A 21,448-nucleotide genomic window follows, 5' to 3' on the forward strand; every position below is an offset into this window, starting at 1 on the left:
GACAATGGCAGGGCTGCACAGGAAAAATAATAGGTTGGCCTATGACATGTCGTCATTATAACAGGTAGAGTCCTATGTGTGTGTGTGTCTGTGTATTTCTGTGTGCGTGCGTGCGTATGAGTGCGTGCATGTGTGTGTGTGTCTGTGTATTTCTGTGTGCGTGCGTGTGTGTGTGTGTGTGTGTGTGTGTCTGTGTATTTCTGTGTGCGTGTGTGTGTGTGTGTGTCTGTGTATTTCTGTGTGCGTGCGTGTGTGTGTGTGTGTGTGTGTGTGTGTCTGTGTATTTCTGTGTGCGTGCGTGTGTGTGTGTGTGTGTGTGTGTGTGTGTGTGTGTCTGTGTATTTCTGTGTGCGTGTGTGTGTGTGTGTGTCTGTGTATTTCTGCGTGCGTGCGTATGAGTGCGTGCATGTGTTCCACACCGGTAGAGATTACAGCCCACAGACAAAGAGATGTTCCATTAGCAGAACTAAGGAGAGGAAAGAGGAGACAAACACTGAAGAGGAGATGGTGGAAGCTGGTGCAGGGAATGACAGAAGGATGGAGAGGGGGAGAACAGGAAGTAGAGAAGAATAAGGCCCGAGGGGCTGTGGTATAAGGCCAATGTCTAAGGGCTGTTCTTATGTGCGACGCAACACGGCGTACCAGGATACGCCCATTAACCGTGGTATATTGGCCATATACCACAACCCCCGAGATGCCTTAATGCTATTATAAACTGGTTACGCAACACGGAGTGCCTGGATAGAGCCAATCGCCATGGTATATTGGCCCTGTGGTGCCTTACATATTATAAACTGGTTAGAAATGTAATTTGAACAGTAAAAATATATTGTTTTGGTCATACACATGGTATAGAGTCTGATATACCACGGGTGTCAGCCAATCAGCATTCAGGGCTAGAACCACCAGTTTATATTTACAATTATGAATGCTGATTGGCTAAAAGCCATATAATCCGGTCCTTGAGTTCGTCCAACAGCACAGATTTGTGTTGTAGCCCCAACATACCCAATTCATTATTTGGGGCCTGATGATTGGTTGACAAGTTGAATCCAGACATAAGTGTTTGTCCGGGGTTACTTGAGGACCGGAGTTGGGATCCACTGGCCTACAGTATGATGGCATTAGTCTTATGGGCATTTGCAATGCACCCCTTGACAATTTGCATCTGAAGCAGACAAGCTTAACTCACACACATTGTTTACATATTGTTCAGCTATATGCCCCCCTCCCTCAAAAAAACTGTAGGCCTATGGTAGCATTGGCATTACATGCCATTATCAGCTGCAAAATGGGTTCACATGGCTGATACCCTGACAATAATAATCTAATAATACAACACAGAAACACAGACACATTAGAGACAGATTCCCTTCCTCTCTTTATTGCAGGATCGTGACATGATTAATTAACATAGACACTAGTTCATCCTAAATCATCGTTAAGTTAACAATCAAAACAAGTTTAAACACTTCAAATAAATTACTATTTCATATCATTTCCAAAAGTCTACAAGTAACCTAACTCATATGTAGACATTTTAGTAACAAGTAGGCTGTTATTACTAAAACATTGTTTCAGGTATAATAAAATAAGTCCATTACCAGTAATGTCCAACATCACTCCACCGATCCCTGATCTACTGAGTGAGAACACTTCTGTTTCAGCCCAGTAACAGCATAATTCATTATTAACTAATTAGGTTTGATACATTGAATCAGGTGTATTAGTGCTGGGTTGGAACAGAAGCCTGCACACCCAGCAAGGTTTGGTCTGCTCCAGTTGTAATAGGAATATACATTGTGTGTGATTTTTAAACTGTATTTATGTTTATAAAATGTGCCAACATAGCTAGTTATACATAAACCATATGGTATATAAGGATGTACCCTTTTTCTCTTCATTAGGACTTCTTCATCTGGGTTTTATGGCTCCCTGTATCTGAGGACAGGGTTTTACAGCTCTCTGTATCTGAGGACAGGGTGTTACAGCTCTCTGTATCTGAGGACAGGGTTTTACAGCTCTCTGTATCTGAGGACAGGGTTTTATGGCTCTCTGTATCTGAGGACAGGGTTTTATGGCTCTCTGTATCTGAGGACAGGGTTTTATGGCTCTCTGTATCTGAGGACAGGGTTTTATGGCTCTCTGTATCTGAGGACAGGGTTTTATGGCTCTCTGTATCTCAGGACAGGGTTTTATGGCTCTCTGTATCTGAGGACAGGGTTTTATGGCTCTCTGTATCTGAGGACAGGGTTTTATGGCTCCCTGTATCTGAGGACAGGGTTTTACAGCTCTCTGTATCTGAGGACAGGGTTTTATGGCTCTCTGTATCTGAGGACAGACAACAGGACAGACGACAGACATCAGAAAATAAACAGGCCTCGTTATAATCAAGTTGGACAGCCCTGAATATTGTGTTGCTATATCTTTCTGTCCTCAGTTTTTCCTCGCTAGGGACTGGAACTGGAGAATAGTTTTATAATGTCCTCCCACACATGTATATCCGCCCTATTGAGAGTAGCCTACTCTCCCTTCTCTGACAGCAGGAAGTGCTAACCTTAGCTAATCCTGTCACACTCTTCCATTGCTGTTAGCTAGAACATTCTACATTACCATGGCAATCCAGCCTCAGTTGAATGAACATTCTACATTACCATGGCAATCCAGCCTCAGTTGGTAGAACATTCTACATTACCATTGTAATCCAGCCTCAGTTGACTGAACATTCTACATTACCATGGCAATCCAGCCTCAGTTGAATGAACATTCTACATTACCATGGCAATCCAGCCTCAGTTGAATGAACATTCTACATGACCATGGCAATCCAGCCTCAGTTGGTAGAACATTCTACATTACCATTGTAATCCAGCCTCAGTTGAATGAATATTCTACATTACCATGGCAATCCAGTCTCAGTTGAATAAACATTCTACATTACCATGGCAATCCAGCCTCAGTTGAATGAACATTCTACATTACCATGGCGATCCAGCCTCAGTTGAACGAACATTCTACATTACCATGGCAATCTAGCCTCAGTTGAATTAACATTCTACATTACCATGGCAATCCAGCCTCAGTTGAATGAACATTCTACATTATCATCGCAATCCAACCTCAGTTAGATAGAACATTCTACATTACCATGGCAATCCAGCCTCAGTTGATAGAACATTCCAAAATACCTTGGCAATTATTGCGGCACAATACCAGGCAGCCATTGGGAGTGTGGCCAGTTCACCAGTCAAATTGGCAGTAAAAATATGCCTGCCCAACTTTACTGAGTTAACTCAGCCAGACGAGAGAACGAGGGAGGAAAGAAAACAAAGAGGGTTGTTTTGCTGGCGCCCTCACTCGAACTTAAAGTGCTTTCTGACGCATGAAGTCGAGGAGAAAATAACGGAAAGAGAAGAGAGGGAGGGGGAACACAAAGGACAGAGCTCCATCCTAGTGGGTGTGTTTGTGCGTGTACCCTCCACTCTAAGAGCTAACTCAACAGCCTGAGCTAACAGGTGCTAGGCTAGGCACTGGGCTAATCACGCTGCTGCACAGCAAGCCACTAACAATGAACACCACCACATGGTAGAGCTAGCCTTAACTTCCTCGCCCTCCCTGAGAGAGCCAGTCTTTCCTAAAAGCTTTAAATTGAATATCTGACACGTCTATTTTCCTCTTTCCTCTAGTCTCTCAATCCTGTTACCAGGTTACTAAAAACATCCACTTTTAGTACGAGACATTTGTCTAGCTCTCTTGTGTTTTCGGGGGGGCAATTTTCCGACAATAGCGTTAACCTTTTAGTTCAATTGGCCAGATTCATTCTGACAGCCTCTGGAAACCAACTTAAAGGGGGGGAAGAAAAGGAAAAAACCACTTTCAACACTTTGTTCAACCACTTTCAACACTTTGTTCAAACACTTTTCAACGTCAGCAGGCAGCATAAGGTTTGACGATTAATTTGTTTTCCAGGTTATCTGAACAAATAGTTTCCTGCAGCACATGCGTCCAGGCATAAAGTAGCAGACAGTTATAATGGTGAACAAGCATACAAACCCTCTCATTGCCCTCCGACTCCGTCCAAACAACACCCTCCCTCCCTCAATCATTGCATAACAGGAAGACAGTTAAAATGAATTTCTGACCTTAGAGCTCAGCTTACACGCACGCACGCACGCACGCACGCAACACGCACGCAACACACACACACACACACACACACACACACACACACACACACACACACACACACACACACACACACACACACACACACACAAGGGGTCCAGAGGTCTGATTGTGTTTGTCAGTGGAGCTAAACAGGTTGACTTACTGTGGTGTCTTTCTTGTCGTTCCATCGTGTGATGAAACTGTTCTCACTCTCCATCTGCTTGAGTTGATCCTCGTTGACCTGGTAACACACACACACACACACACACACACACACACACACACACACACACACACACACACACACATACACACAGGTAAATACATCAACCCTGTCCACATGAAGAAACACAGATATTCTGTACATAATATCTGTGGTAGCCTAGTGGTTAGAGCATTGGGCCAGTAACCGAAAGGTTGCTAGATCGATATCCCCGAGCTGACAAGGTAAAAATCTGTCGTTCTGCCCCTGAACAAAGCAGTTAACCCACTGTTCCTAGGCAGTCATTGTAAATATGAATTTGTTCTTAACTGACTTGTCTAGTTAAATAAAAGGTCAAATAAAAAATGTAATAAATAAGAGGACATACATAACATTTTGGGTAAAAATAGAAATTCCCTTTAATTATATAGAACCACACAATGTGGAATTATAGTTGTGTCCAGTAACTTTAATTTAAGCTAAAAGGAAAGAACTATAGCGATGGGAAGTTCGGGAAGTTCAATTGGATTGTTCACCGGGTGGTTTTATTATCAGCTGAATAAATGACTCCAGTAGCCCATCGCTATAGTTTGTTCCTTTTAGCTTAAATTAAAGTTACTGGACACAACTGTAATTCCACATTGTGTGGTTTCAAAGCGTCAAAGCGAGGTAGAGAAAATTATACTTTTTACTCTAACCCCCCCTCCCCCCATCACTTTCAGAGAACAATTTGCTTTGTCAGGGCTATGCATTGCAATGAAGACTGGAGAGAGAGAGAAAAGACATACACACAAATGTGAACACACACACACACACAGTGTGTTGGGGTCTGATAAAAAGCCCACATCCACAGCATTCCACCACATAATGGCATTCCTAATTAGCCTGAACATCTCACTCATTTTATGCCACGGCTATGGTGTGTGTATTCACTGAGATTGGGTCCTCATTGGTTCAGCTTAATGGGTATTTGTCAAGCGAACAACAGCAGCATTCCAACCTGATTAAGAGGGAATGGAAGGATGAATGGAAGGATGAATGGAGGGATGAATGGAGAGAACAGTTCTCCTCTAGGTGGGAAAAAGTGAGGGAGCCAGGCGTTCTCGTTTCAGACACTCAGTTTTAAGTTTCAGACACTCACTGTTTTAAGTTTTAAGTTTCAGACACTCACTGGTTTAAGTTTTAAGTTTCAGACAATCACTGGTTTAAGTTTCAGACACTCACTGGTTTAAGTTTTAAGTTTCAGACACTCACTGGTTTAAGTTTTAAGTTTCAGACAATCACTGGTTTAAGTTTCAGACACTCACTGGTTTAAGTTTTAAGTTTCAGACACTCACTGGTTTAAGGTTTAAGTTTCAGACAATCACTGGTTTAAGTTTCAGACACTCACTGTTTTAAGTTTTAAGTTTCAGACACTCACTGGTTTAAGTTTCAGACACTCACTGGTTTAAGTTTCAGACACTCACTGGTTTAAGTTTCAGACACTCACTGGTTTAAGTTTCAGACACTCACTGGTTTAAGTTTCAGACAATCACTGTTTTAAGTTTCAGACACTCACTGGTTTAAGTTTCAGACACTCACTGGTTTAAGTTTCAGACACTCACTGGCTGGCGTCGTTACACGTGGTCTCCGGTTATAAGGCTGGTTAGAGGTACTGCCAAATTCTTTAAAAGGACGTTGGAGGCGGCTTATGGTAGAAAAATTAACAAATCCGCTTGCAACAGCTCTGATGGACATTACTGCAGTCAGCAGGCCAATTACACGCTTGTGTAATTGAACTTGAGACATCTGTGGCATTATGTTGTGTGACAAAACTGCACCTTTTAGAGTTGCCTTTTATTGTGCCCAGCAGAAGGTGCACCTGTGTAATGATCCTGCTGTTTAATCAGCTTCTTGATATGCCACATCTGTCAGGTGGATGGATTATCTTGGCAATGTAGAGATGCTCACTAACAGAGATGTAACCACATTTGTGCACAATTTGAGAGATAAATAATAATGTTTGTTCATATAGAAAATGTCTGGGATTTATTTATTTCAGCTCATGAAAACATGGGACCAACACTTTACATGTAGCATTTATATATATTTTTGGTCAGTATATATGACAGGTAGAGAGATAAAACTTACCCCAAAAAGTTGTACATAGTTGGTGATGAGGTCTTGGACCACACTGATCTCTGGTGTGGTTTGTCCCTCGGTTTGGAAGAGACAGGAGGAGAACACACAGGCCAAGTCTCTGGTCTGCATCTGGTTGATATGGGAGCACCTCTGGACCCTACACAGTATACAGATACAGGAGAACACACTGATAAACACACATGTAGGTGACATAGACTCATACACATACTGTAAGTACAGTACATAAACCCACAAATGCTTAAATACACACACAGGAACAGACACACACAGACACACACACACACACCTAAAAGCACAGCTACACACAATGTCCCCCTCGTACAACAACCAAACTATGTACACACTCCCTGGTCAACAGCATGAGCATGTGTGCCGGGAACTAGAGGCAATAACTGTAGGACATGTTAAACTAGGCCACAGTCCAGGTAATAACTGTAGGAGATGTTAAACTAGGCCACAGTCCAGGTAATGACTGTAGGAGATATTAAACTAGTCCACAGTCCAGGTAATGACTGTAGGACATGTTAAACTAGGCCACAGTCCAGGTAATGACTGTAGGAGATGTTAAACTAGGCCACAGTCCAGGTAATGACTGTAGGAGATATTAAACTAGGCCACAGTCCAGGTAATGACTGTAGGACATGTTAAACTAGGCCACAGTCCAGGTAATAACTGTAGGAGATGTTAAACTAGGCCACAGTCCAGGTAATGACTGTAGGAGATATTAAACTAGTCCACAGTCCAGGTAATGACTGTAGGACATGTTAAACTAGGCCACAGTCCAGGTAATGACTGTAGGACATGTTAAACTAGGCCACAGTCCAGGTAATGACTGTAGGACATGTTAAACTAGGCCACAGTCCAGGTAATGACTGTAGGGCATGTTAAACTAGGCCACAGTCCAGGTAATGACTGTAGGAGATATTAAACTAGGACACAGTCCAGGTAATAACTGTAGGAGATGTTAAACTAGGCCACAGTCCAGGTAATGACTGTAGGACATGTTAAACTAGGCCACAGTCCAGGTAATGACTGTAGGACATGTTAAACTAGGCCACAGTCCAGGTAATGACTGTAGGAGATATTAAACTAGGCCACAGTCCAGGTAATGACTGTAGGACATGTTAAACTAGGCCACAGTCCAGGTAATGACTGTAGGACATGTTAAACTAGGCCACAGTCCAGGTAATGACTGTAGGAGATATTAAACTAGGCCACAGTCCAGGTAATGACTGTAGGAGATATGTTAAACTAGGCCACAGTCCAGGTAATGACTGTAGGAGATATTAAACTAGTCCACAGTCCAGGTAATAACTGTAGGAGATGTTAAACTAGGCCACAGTCCAGGTAATGACTGTAGGACATGTTAAACTAGGCCACAGTCCAGGTAATGACTGTAGGAGATGTTAAACTAGGCCACAGTCCAGGTAATGACTGTAGGAGATATTAAACTAGGCCACAGTCCAGGTAATGACTGTAGGAGATGTTAAACTAGGCCACAGTCCAGGTAATGACTGTAGGAGATGTTAAACTAGACCACAGTCCAGGTAATGACTGTAGGAGATGTTAAACTAGGCCACAGTCCAGGTAATGACTGTAGGAGATGTTAAACTAGACCACAGTCCAGGTAATGACTGTAGGAGATGTTAAACTAGACCACAGTCCAGGTAATGACTGTAGGACATGTTAAACTAGGCCACAGTCCAGGTAATGACTGTAGGAGATGTTAAACTAGGCCACAGTCCAGGTAATGACTGTAGGAGATGTTAAACTAGGCCACAGTCCAGGTAATGACTGTAGGAGATGTTAAACTAGGCCACAGTCCAGGTAATGACTGTAGGAGATGTTAAACTAGGCCACAGTCCAGGTAATAACTGTAGGAGATGTTAAACTAGGCCACAGTTCAAATTCTAGCAAAATCCCCAATTAAGTATTTTTTACTTCATTGCACCTTTATTTTGACAGGGAGACATGCAGAGAACAATATACACTGTACACATCAATATACACTATACACATCAATACACACTATACACATCAATATACACTATACACATCAATATACACTATACACATCAATATACACTATACACATCAATATACACTATACACATCAATATACACTATACACATCAATATACACTATACACATCAATACACACTATACACATCAATATACACTATACACACACATCATCAATATATATCTCTATACACATCAATACACACTATACACATCAATATACACTATACACATCAATATACACTATACACATCAATATACACTATACACATCAATATACACTATACACATCAATATACTCTATACACACCAATATACACTATACACATCAATATACACTATACACATCAATATACACTATACGCATCAATACACAGAAATCAAAACACAAGCATGGAAAACAAACACATTTGTCGGTAAAAAGGTCCTCAATCAGCCTTTTGAATTGCCCTCGAGGCACCACATTGTAGAGAGCCTCGGAGATTACTCTAAGGTGCACAAAACCTAAAAGCAGATTGACTCAGTGGAGACGGAAGAGATATCCAGAGTTAGCCATTTCTCAGACTGGGTCTGGTATCTCGTACATCTGTAGGTTAACAATGAGAAGGTACTGTGGAAATCTTCTCCAAACGATCTGCTCATTACCATAATAGTCAGATTAATAATCCAACCAATAATCCGATCAATACACTGTGGCTTTGGAGCAGAACAGCAGCGCTGTCAGTGTGCAAGACCTCATCAGACCAGACAAGTAGTAGAAGTGAATTATAAGTATTTACAGTATCTAACAGAAGTAGAAATATTATGTATCTACTGTATGTCCATATCTACTTTACTAGAAGGGTGGAATTGGGGGAGAATGTGTTCTAGACTAGTTCTCAGGGTTATTTTGTTTTGGATTGAACCCTATCTGGTAAACCATGGGACATGAGAATCTGGTGGAAAAAAAACAACATCTACATGAACCATTTTTATGTTTATGTTTTAACTGTAGTGGGCAAATGAAGTGACTTCTGCAGAGCAATGGATTGTGGGTTAGAAGTGTCAATAAGAACAGGTGGCATCGCTATGCCGGTGTGCCCAAGTCTGTGTTGTTGTCTCACTTACCACCCACACACAGTTCTCTCTGTGTGTGTGTGTGTGTGTGTGTGTGTGTGTGTGTGTGTGTGTGTGTGTGTGTGTGTGTGTGTGTGTGTGTGTGTGTGTGCCATGTAACTGTCTTTTATTCCACGAAGAAATGGCGTATGGAATTCAGACGATATGTATATTATGATATTCAGACTATATACAGTATATATATATTACAACATTCAGACATATATATATATATAGTCTGAAGATCATAATATATATATATACACAGTTGAAGTCAGAAGTTTACATACACCTTAGCCAAATACATTTAAACTCAGTTTTCACAATTCCTGACATTTAATCCTAGTAAAAATTCCCCGTTTTAAGTCAGTTAGGATCACCACTTTATTTTAAGAATGTGAAATGTCAGAATAATAGTTGAGATAATTATTTATTTCAGCTTTTATTTCTTTCATCACATTCCCAATGGGTCAGAAGTTGACATACACTCAATTAGTATTTGGGAGCATTGCCTTTAAATTGTTTAACTTGGGTCAAACGTTTCAGGTAGCCTTCCACAAGCTTCCCACAATAAGTTGGGTGAATTGTGGCCCATTCCTCCTGACAGAGCTGGTGTAACTGAGTCAGGTTTCTAGGCCTCCTTGCTCGCACACACACTTTTTTAGTTCTGCCCACACATTTTCTATAGGATTGTGGTCAGGACGTTGTGATGGCCACTCCAATACCTTGACTTTGTTGTCCTTAAGTCCTTTTGCCACAACTTTGGAAGTATGCTTGGGGTCATTGTCCATTTGGAAGACCCATTTGCAACCAAGCTTTAACTTCCTGACTGATGTCTTGAGATGTTGCTTCAATATAACCACATAATTTTCCAGCCTCATGATGCCATCTATTTTGTGAAGTGCACCAGGCCCTCCTGCAGCAAAGCACCCCCACAACATGATCCTGCCACGGTTGGGATGATGTTCTTCAGTTACAAGCCTCCTCCTTTTTCCTCCAAACATAACAATAGTCATTATGGCCAAACAGTTCTATTTTTATTTCATCAGACCAGAGGACATTTCTACAAAAAGTACAATCTTTGTTCCCATGTGCAGTTGCAAACCGTAGTCTGGATTTTTTTATGGTGGTTTTGGAGCAGTGGCTTCTTCCTTGCTGAGTGACCTTTCAGGTTATGTCGATATAGGACTCATTTTACTCTGGATATAGATACTTTTGTACCTGTTTCCTCCAGCATCTTCACAAGGTCCTTTGCTGTTGTTCTGGGATTGATTTAAACTTTACTCACCAAAGTACGTTCATCTCTAGGAGACAGAATGCTTCCTTCCTGAGGGGTATGACGGCTGCGTGGTCCTATGGTGTTTATACTTGAGTACTATTGTTTGTACAGATGAGCGCGGTACCTTCAGGTGTTTGGAAATTACTCCCAAGGATGAACCAGACTTGTGGAGGTCTATAATTCTTTTTCTGAGGTCTCAGCTGATTTATTTTGATTTTCCCATGATGTCAAGCAAAAAGGCACTGAGTTTGATGGTAGGTCTTGAAATACATCCACAGGTACCCCTCAAATGATGTCAAAGAGCCTATCAGAAGCTTCTAAAGCCATGACATAATTTTCTGGAATTTTCCAAGCTGTTTAAAGGCACAGTCAACTTAGTGTATGTAAACTTCTGACCCACTGGAATTATGATACAATGAATTATAAGTGAAATAATCTGTCTGTAAACAATTGTTGGAAAAATGACATGTGTCATGCACAAAGTAGATGTTCTAACCGACTTGGCAAAACTATAGTTTGTTAACAAGACATTTGTGGAGTGTTTGAAAAACGCGTTTTAATGACTCCAACCTAAGTCTCCAGATCTCAACCCCATAGAAAATCTTTGGAGCGAGTTGAAAGTCTGTGTTGCCCAGCAACAGCCCCCAAAACATCACTGCTCTAGAGGATATCTGCATGGAGGAATGGGCCAAAATACCAGCAACAGTGTGTGAAAACCTTGTGAAGACTTACAGAAAACGTTTGACCTCTGTCATTGCCAAAAAAGGGTATATAACAAAGTTTTGAGATAACCTTTGGTTATTGACCAAATACTTATTTTCCACCATAATTTGCAAATAAATTCATTAAAAATCCTACAATGTGATTTTCTGGATATTTTTTTTCTCATTCTGTCTGTCATAGTTAAAGTGTACCTATGATGAAAATTACAGGCCTCTCATCCTTTTAAGTGGGAGAACTTGCACAATTGGTGGCTGACTAAATACTTTTTTGCCCCACTGTATATCTGTCACCTTCGTCATAACGAGGAGACAAAGAATAAATAAAACATAATTTTTTTTAAACGAAGAACACTAAACAACTAACAAAAACAACAAAACGAACATGAAGCTTTGAACATGAGTGCTGACATGCAACTACACATCGACAATAACCCACAAAACCAAAATGGAAAAATGGCAACCTAAATAGGATCCCCAATCAGAGACAACGATAAACAGCTGTCTCTGATTGGGAACCAATTCAGGCCACCATAGACCTACATATTCCTAGACATACTAAACCCCATAGATATACAAAAAACCTAGACAGGGGAAAACACCTAAACTATAAAAAAACTAAACCGACCATCCTTGTCACACTTTGACCTAACCAAAATAATAAAGAAAACAAAGATAACTAAGATCAGGGCGTGACAATATCATGATATTCAGACTATGCAAAGCGAAGTGTGAAAAGCAGTCATCAAGGCAAAGGGTGGCTACTTTGAAAAATTCAAATATAAAATATATTTGGATTTTTTTTTTTAAACAACACTTTCTTGGTTACTACATGATTCCATGTGTTATTTCATAGTTTTAATGTCTTCACTATTATTCTACAATGTGGAAAATAGTAAAAATAAATAATAACCCTTGAATGAGTAGTTGTGTCCAAACTTTTGACTGGTACTGTATACATTATGGTGATCAGGATATATATCCTGAGGTTACAAAACATTAAGAACACCTGCTCTTTCTATGACATGCTGACCGGGTGAATCCAGGTGAAAGCTATGATCCCTTATTGATGTCACTTGTTTAATTCACTTCAAATCAGTGTGGACAAAGGGGAGGAGACAGGTTAAAGAAGGCTTTTTAAACCTTGAGACAATTGAGACGTGGATTGTGTATTCAGAGGGTGATTGTGCAAAACAAAAGATTTAAGTGCCTTTGAACGAGGTTTGTTTCCTGTGTGTATCAAGAATGGTCCACCACCCAAAGGACATCCAAACAACTTGACACAACTGTGGCAAGCATTGCAGTCAATATGGGCCAGCATCCCTGTGGAACGCTTTCAACACCTTGTCGTCCATGCCCCGACGTATTGAGGCTGTTCTGAGTGTAAAAGGAGGCACAACTCAAAATTAGGAAGGTGTTTCTTATGTTTTGTACACTCAGAGTATAGTATAATATTCAGGCTCTCCTTTTCAGACAAACTACTTGACCTACATGTTCGTAAGTGCTTGTTATAGTGAAATACTCGTCTGAAAATGTGTCTACAGTGAAAGGAACAGTGACATGATGAGTGTAGGGTGGCTTTGACCGGAGGATTTTTGCAGTTTGTACACACACTGTTCTGTGTGTGTCTGTGTGTGTGTGTGTCTGTGTGTGTGTGTCTGTGTGTGTGTGTGTGTGTGTGTGTGTGTATATGTATGTGTGTCTGTGTGAGTGTGTGTGTCTGTGTGTGTGTGTCTGTGTGTGTGTGTGTCTGTGTGTGTGTGTGTGTCTTTTTGTGTGTGTGTCTGTGTGTGTGTGTATATGTATGTGTGTCTGTGTGAGTGTGTGTCTGTGTGTGTGTGTGTGTGTGTGTGTGTGTGTGTGTGTGTGTGTGTGTGTGTGTGTGTGTGTGTGTGTGTGCAGCCTCACCTGTAGAGGTGTTGCAGCAGAGCAGTCAGGGTGGATCTGTTGATCTTGGGAAGACTCTGGATAAATCTAGAGTACTTCTCCACTCTCCTTTTCTCATCCTCCTCATCTTCACTCAGCAAAGAAAGGAGGCCATTGATTAAAACAAAAGACCCACAAATATAACTAAAGCTACAATAACACAATTATTTAGTTAATGTTCAAACAAGTTGGCCATAATTAATTAATACAAATTAATTAAATAAATAAAAATCCTAATTGAAAGCTTTTGGAGATGATACACTGACCCAATGGAAATGACCCGTAATGACCCAAATGGTATATAAATATGCATCATTTCTACATCAATATTAAACAATCAAAGGTAATCTGTGCCTCTACACACCTAGTGCAGACACCCAGTAGGGGTAGAGCTCCTTGGTCAGCAAGGCGTCCTCGGCCTGGGACAGAAAGGTCTTCAGGGTGTCAGCGACGTCCTCCAGCTGGTGCTCCAGGACATGGAGCTTCACGTTGCGGGCGTCCTGCCTGAAGGCCTCCAGGAGCAGGGATACACGGCCCGGGTCCCCACCTACGCTGTAGATTCCCTGATGACACAGACCTAGAGGAGTGGGAGAAAAGGTAGGGGAAGGAGGAAGGGAGAGGGAGCGAGAGAGAGAGACAGCATGAAAACAAGTCCTCAAACCCTCATGTATTCAGCCAGCAGCATACCACCCTGCATCCAACTGCTGGCTTGCCTCTGAAGCTAAGTAGGGTCGGTCCTGCCCAGTCCCTGAATGGGAGACCAGATGCTCACCGTACTGGGTGACAAAAGCTATGCAGCTGTCCACAACGATGGGGACGCCCTTTTTACTCAGCTGCTGGTTGCTTAGAGCCCTGCCGTCCGTACCAGAGGCCAATTTGATCGCAGAGTGCCACAGCGCAAAGTCCACTTTGTTGAAACCATGGATGTACACAGTTCTGTACGAAAGCAGAAAAAAGTCAGACAAACTAAAAATGTCTCAGAGATACCATACAGCATTTTTAGGAAAATAGACACTGACAGATGTCTAATAACCTACTATTTAATTCTCAAACACAAACATTGCAGTGTTTCCCCTACGATTTTCTTCAGCAGAGGTGGCAAAGTTAGTGGGCGTGGCTCCGGACCCAAAATTTTGAGGCCCTCCTCTTGGCTGCAGAATTTTGCTGTTTAAAAGCTGATTTCATGCCATTTTAAATGTTTTGCCGGAGAGAAAATGTTTGTTTTAAAGCTAGTTTCATGCAATGATACACATTCTGTCATGGGGCCAAGAGAAAGAAAATCTATTTTTAAAGTTAATTTCATGCAATTCTACACAGCAAAAATGAGCAGTTTTAAAACTTATTTGACACATTTGCCATGCTATTATGCTTAGTGACCCAGACAACCAACGTGGACCTGATGTCATGACATTTTAGGAATTTAGATTCTCCCTGACTGTCAAGATTTTATTCTGGTGTTTGCTAGTTCTCAAAGATCTAATTAAAAAATACTCCATTATCTTGTCTACATACTTTAAATATGCTTTTAGTAGTTTAAATTCACACTAAAAATATACTGTATATATATTTATTTTTGTCATATTTTTTTAAAGTGGTGGACACGATTTAGCAGCAGCAGCCCGCCACATTGCTAAATGAATATAGGGAAAACACTGCAATGGAAAATACACACATCAGAACACGGTGTCAAACCTGCAAAGCAGCCTGGAATCAAACAAACCACAGATACACATACCTTCCACCCTCCACCATCAAGAGCACTTGGATCCTCTCCTCACCTTCTACATGTGTGGAAACAGCTGAGAAAAGAGAACAACGCTGAAACAACTCTGAAACAACGCTGAAACAACGCTGAAACAACGCTGACACAACGCTGAATCAATGCTGAAACAAAGCATAGCTACACTGCACGTATAGCGTATTCCTCGCTATATGGGAGGGAAAGTGTTCCTTCTAGAAGCAGCTGTCGTAAACAAAGCTACACACCAGATGTGTAGCTTTGCAGATCTGCTCGGACAACAGAAAACAGGGGGAACGAGACATACTGTTTTTATTTATTTACTTTTCTGCTCTTTTGCACACCAATATCTCTACCTGTACATGACCATCTGATCATTTATCACTCCAGTGCTTTTATCACTCTGCAATATTGTAATTATTCGCCTACCTCCTCATGCCTTTTGCACACAATGTATATAGACTCTCTTTTTTTCTACTGTGTTATTGACTTGTTAATTGTTTACTCCATGTGTAACTCTGTGTTGTCTGTTCACACTGCTATGCTTTATATTGTCCAGGTCGCAGTTGTAAATGAGAACTTGTTCTCAACTAGCCTACCTGGTTAAATAAAGGTGTTCTCAACTAGCCTACCTGGTTAAATAAAGGTGTTCTCAACTAGCCTACCTGGTTAAATAAAGGTGTTCTCAACTAGCCTACCTGGTTAAATAAAGGTGTTCTCAACTAGCCTACCTGGTTAAATAAAGGTGAAATAAAAAAGAAGAAAATAAAAAAGAGAGGAAATCTAAGCGAGTGATTGTGGCGGCTACCATAAATGCTTCACACTAGAGTAAGTAACATTTTCCTGTTGCTGTGTAGCCGACACTACTGTATGCATTTGGTCATTGTCTTATTGATGTACCAGCGTGAGGATCACTCAGTAGTGGGAACTGGGGCTTGAAGCCTGGGTGTCACTGGTCGTCAGCTGTTACAATGTGTTGGCCTGGGTGGTGCCAAATCAGATCGCACTGGTTTGTATTATTCTACATACCCCTACCCCCTTCTCCATACACCTTCCTCCTCCACACACACACACAGTACACCCCTACCCCCTTCTCCATACACCTTCCTCCTCCACACACACACACACACAGTACACCCCTACCCCCTTCTCCATACACCTTCCTCCTCCACACACACACACAGTACACCCCTACCCCTTCTCCATACACCTTCCTCCTCCACACACACACACAGTACACCCCTACCCCTTCTCCATACACCTTCCTCCTCCACACACACACACACACACACATAGTACACCCCCTACCCCCTTCTCCATACACCTTCCTCCTCCACACACACACACACACACACACACAGTACACCCCTACCCCCTTCTCCATACACCTTCCTCCTCCACACACACACACACACACACACAGTACACCCCTACCCCTTCTCCATACACCTTCCTCCTCCACACACACACACACACACACACACAGTACACCCCTACCCCCTTCTCCATACACCTTCCTCCTCCACACACACACACACACACACACACACACAGTACACCCCTACCCCCTTCTCCATACACCTTCCTCCTCCACACACACACACACACACACAGTACACCCCTACCCCTTCTCCATACACCTTCCTCCTCCACACACACACACACACACACACAGTACACCCCTACCCCCTTCTCCATACACCTTCCTCCTCCCACACACACACACACAGTACACCCCTACCCCCTTCTCCATACACCTTCCTCCTCCACACACACACACACAGTACACCCCTACCCCCTTCTCCAAACACCTTCCTCCTCACACACACACACACAGTACACCCCTACCCCCTTCTCCATACACCTTCCTCCTCCACACACACACACACACAGTACACCCCTACCCCCTTCTCCATACACCTTCCTCCTCCACACACACACACACACACACACAGTACACCCCTACCCCCTTCTCCAAACACCTTCCTCCTCCACACACACACACAGTACACCCCTACCCCCTTCTCCAAACACCTTCCTCCTCCACACACACACACACACACACACACACACACAGTACACCCTACCCCTTCTCCAAACACCTTCCTCCTCCACACACACACACACAGTACACCCCCTACCCCCTTCTCCATACACCTTCCTCCTCCACACACACACACACACACACACACACACACACACACACACACACACACACACACACACACACACACACACACACACACACACAGTACACCCCTACCCCCTTCTCCAAACACCTTCCTCCTCCACACACACACACACAGTACACCCCTACCCCCTTCTCCAAACACCTTCCTCCTCCACACACACACACACACACAGTACACCCCTACCCCCTTCTCCAAACACCTTCCTCCTCCACACACACACACACAGTACACCCCTACCCCCTTCTCCATACACCTTCCTCCTCCACACACACACACACACACACACACACACACACACACACACACACACACACACACACACACACACACACACACACACACACACACACACACACACACACACACACACAGTACACCCCTACCCCCTTCTCCAAACACCTTCCTCCTCCACACACACACACACACACACAGTACACCCCTACCCCCTTCTCCAAACACCTTCCTCCTCCACACACACACACACACACACAGTACACCCCTACCCCCTTCTCCAAACACCTTCCTCCTCCACACACACACACACACACACACAGTACACCCCTACCCCCTTCTCCAAACACCTTCCTCCTCCACACACACACACACACACAGTACACAGCACAACTTGGATGTCCTACTACATGCCGATTACTTTCGCACCCATGAATCTCCTTCTCTTCTATTTATTCAGTTTCATATTGGCCACAAGCCACACTGTATTTTAGAACAATCCGATCTGCTTTACTGTCAGGCATTGCAAGAAGATCATATAAACCCAGGTAACACTGCGCTTAAAACATTTACAATGAAGCCATTAAGCATTCAGCTTTCATCCAGGGCGCCTTACAGGAGCATTTAGGGTTAAGTGCCTTGCTCGAGGGCACATCGACAGATTTTTCACCTAGTCGGCTCGGGGATTTGAAGCAGCGTCATATTGGTTACTGGACCAACGCTCTTAACCGCTAGGCTACAAACTCTCAATAATATATGGAGGTAAACAGGCAAAACAATTAATCTCCACACACTCTCTGGTGGCAAATGATGTGCTGATGTTGTGTTTGGCAGAGTTTCAAGGGCAAGGAATTTAGCTCTGTTTCCAGCAACCTGCGGTAAAAACAACAACCCAGAAGCTTCAGAGTTATTGACTTGAGAAGACTTTATTTAATAAAACAGTGTTATCAGGTAAATGCAACAAACACATCAAAATCCCTTTATCCACCTCTCGGCTCTCGCTGAGGAAATGTTATTATATTTTATGCTTCTGGGATAAGGAAGCTAACTCTGCGGCCTTGTAGGCCTGTAATTAGTATTGGGATTCAAGCCTGTAAAAAAAAAAAGAAAAAAAGTGCTTGATATACTTAGCTTCTTCATTCTTCTGAGAAAAAAAAAATGTTTTAAGGTAACAACAGTCGACATCATCACACAGCAATGATGTGTGTTAAAGGCCTGGAAATCAACTGTGACCTCGCTTACAAGACGATGTGAATTATTCTATTATTTTCCAATATGTGCTGTGTGGTAGAGAGAGAGAGAGAGAGAGAGAGAGAGGGAGTCGCATAGTTCTGGTTTTGCTAATGGGTATCATTGGAGTGATTCTATCTTTGATGAATCGGGGGGCTGGTACTCATGCAAAAAGCCTGGCTCACTCCAATTTCCCCTGCACTAGTTGTTTAATTTCCTTGTTGGCCAGTGACAATTTTGGAAGAATAAAACACTGTTTTACAAACTACACCCCTGTCACAAATACTGAATCAAATATGTTGATGATGTACTTATCTTGTTCTGAAACAACCAATCAAAACTAATCTTTTGACCATTGGGCACAATAATATGCGAGTTGTGTAGAAAACCAATAGTCCACACCTCAAAGTTATTGGAGTTTTTACCCTTGTAGGATGGCCAAAATTGGGTGACTAAATGAACGTAGGCAAGAGATTAAAAGTGGTAAAAAAAATAAATAAAATAAAAATGTGTAAAATAGCATTGAGTCAGCTAGACTGGTTGCTGTGTGAGAGTTAAGGCTAATTGACAGGCTGTTGAACTCGTCATATTTCTTCTGGAATCCGTAGGACATAAAACCATATAGAGGTAAGATAGATATCGATTTTGAGGCACGACATGTTATATTTTCATATTTTACTATATGCTCTTCATATTAACGTGAAATGAGTATTCTTCTTCAAATTTTTCTCACAATAACAAGCTTATCTCTGTGAAATGTCAACGGAGCGTACCGCAAGCTTTAATTATCAAAGCCTTTTACACGTAATTCAGCTCGTGTCACGCTAATTTACCGTTTTTGCGAATCGCAGAAACATCTTTGCAGATAACCACCACACCATGTCAACCCTCAGAAGTTGCAGCGAGAATGTGGCACCGCTTCTTGTCAACAGAGCTCCTTGCTTAGTATCGGATGTATAAAGTAACAAAATCGGACTTTTTGAATTTAATGTTGACGATGTGTTAGAGAAACACTCCACAGAACAATTCAGAACATGAAGAATCATATTTGCCTTGGTAAAAATACATTTTTTTATAACATAAAGAAGTGAAATTTCATCACCAAAGTGCTTTTTCAACCACTCTGGGCAGAGTGAATAAACATCTTGCAAATCTAACTATGCAATGCGGGATGGACACTGAGATCAGAACACTATGGCAACTTAACTCTAACTATGTAATATGGGATGGACAGAGTCACCAGCTTGATGTAGTCACTGCGTGCTGTGAATATGGCACCAAATACTACACTTTTAACTACTTTATCTATAGGAATCTTTAGGGGTGTCAATCATTTTGATCCCCACCTTTTTGAGAAAAAAATATATATAAATCTATTTCTCTGAGCAATTGTATTACTATAAAATAATATAATTTCATTTGGATTTCGTTTCTACAATATACTGTAGCTCTGTGTTATTATTGTTATTATTATTATTTTTTGTTTACAATCCTTATTGCTCATCTTCATCAAGGGTGTCAATAATTTAACCCCACTATACATATTATAAATGACTCCAAACTGGAGCCAGAGTGACATTTCTGAAGCAGTACAGCTGGTTAGTTGTCTAGTGAACATCCCAATGCCTCTAAACTGTCAAACAAATGTCTGATGTTTCTGTGGTACACTGCGGCAACCCTCCTGGTTGTGGTTTCACAGTGTTACTAATGGGTGCAAAGTCTATGTCACAGGATGGGGTTCCTTACATTCAACTCAGATTCCAAAGCGTTTCTCCCCGTAAGAGAACACAGAGAGCCCCTCTGGTACCTCTGAGGCTTCCCGTCTGTGACAAACATGGATTTCAGGGTTCCCGGGAGAATCAGGAAAGCCATGGCAGCTCCCAGCGCCCTAATCCCACCCCAGGTAAGAGGAGGGGTGGGGGGAATGCAGCGACGTTCCGATTTGATCTACAGTAAGCCTTAAACGGATTAAAGAGACTGATTTATTTAATGATTTTCCTGCCCATACACATAATTCTGCTGCAATCAATTGACATTTTGCAAGTCTCGTTGGCTGCCAACTCCGTGTGAACTTCTCGCCGACATGGCTGACATACCCACTGGGCAACTTCTTCGCTCTCTGCTGAGTAGACTTATAAAGACGACTGTAGCGTGGCGACTATCTCTCAGAAGGAGGAGGGCTCACGCTTTCCACCGTAGCGTGGAGATGTCCACATGCCAGCGGAGAGAGACGGTGCCACTTCAAAGATGATAACTAATGCCAGGCAGGGTCAAGATGATAACTAATGCCATGCAGGGTCAAGATGATAACTAATGCCATGCAGGGTCAAGATGATAACTAATGCCAGGCAGGGTCAAGATGATAACTAATGCCAGGCAGGGTCAAGATGATACTCCAGGCAGGGTCAAGATCATAACTAATGCCAGGCAGGGTCAAGACGATAACTAATACCAGGCAGGGTCAAGATGATACTCCAGGCAGGGTCAAGATGATAACTAATGCC

The 21,448-nt window shown here is 42.2% G+C and overlaps 1 protein-coding gene across 2 annotated transcripts in view; it reads right to left on the reverse strand.

The window, feature by feature from the left end:
- Positions 1-21,448, reverse strand: part of arap2 (ArfGAP with RhoGAP domain, ankyrin repeat and PH domain 2) — a 262,145-nt gene that overhangs the window by 35,056 nt on the left and 205,641 nt on the right. For both annotated transcript variants that reach the window (XM_065021967.1, XM_065021968.1), the window contains exons 19-24: positions 15,289-15,352; positions 14,326-14,489; positions 13,918-14,130; positions 13,536-13,641; positions 6,500-6,647; positions 4,331-4,408 (exon numbers count right to left, since the gene is read on the reverse strand). In XM_065021967.1, coding sequence (XP_064878039.1) covers positions 4,331-4,408; positions 6,500-6,647; positions 13,536-13,641; positions 13,918-14,130; positions 14,326-14,489; positions 15,289-15,352 — 773 coding nt within the window. The remainder of the gene's footprint in view (positions 1-4,330; positions 4,409-6,499; positions 6,648-13,535; positions 13,642-13,917; positions 14,131-14,325; positions 14,490-15,288; positions 15,353-21,448) is intronic.

Source organism: Oncorhynchus nerka, linkage group LG8, assembly GCF_034236695.1.
Source record: "Oncorhynchus nerka isolate Pitt River linkage group LG8, Oner_Uvic_2.0, whole genome shotgun sequence".
Classification (NCBI taxonomy): Eukaryota; Metazoa; Chordata; class Actinopteri; order Salmoniformes; family Salmonidae; genus Oncorhynchus; species Oncorhynchus nerka.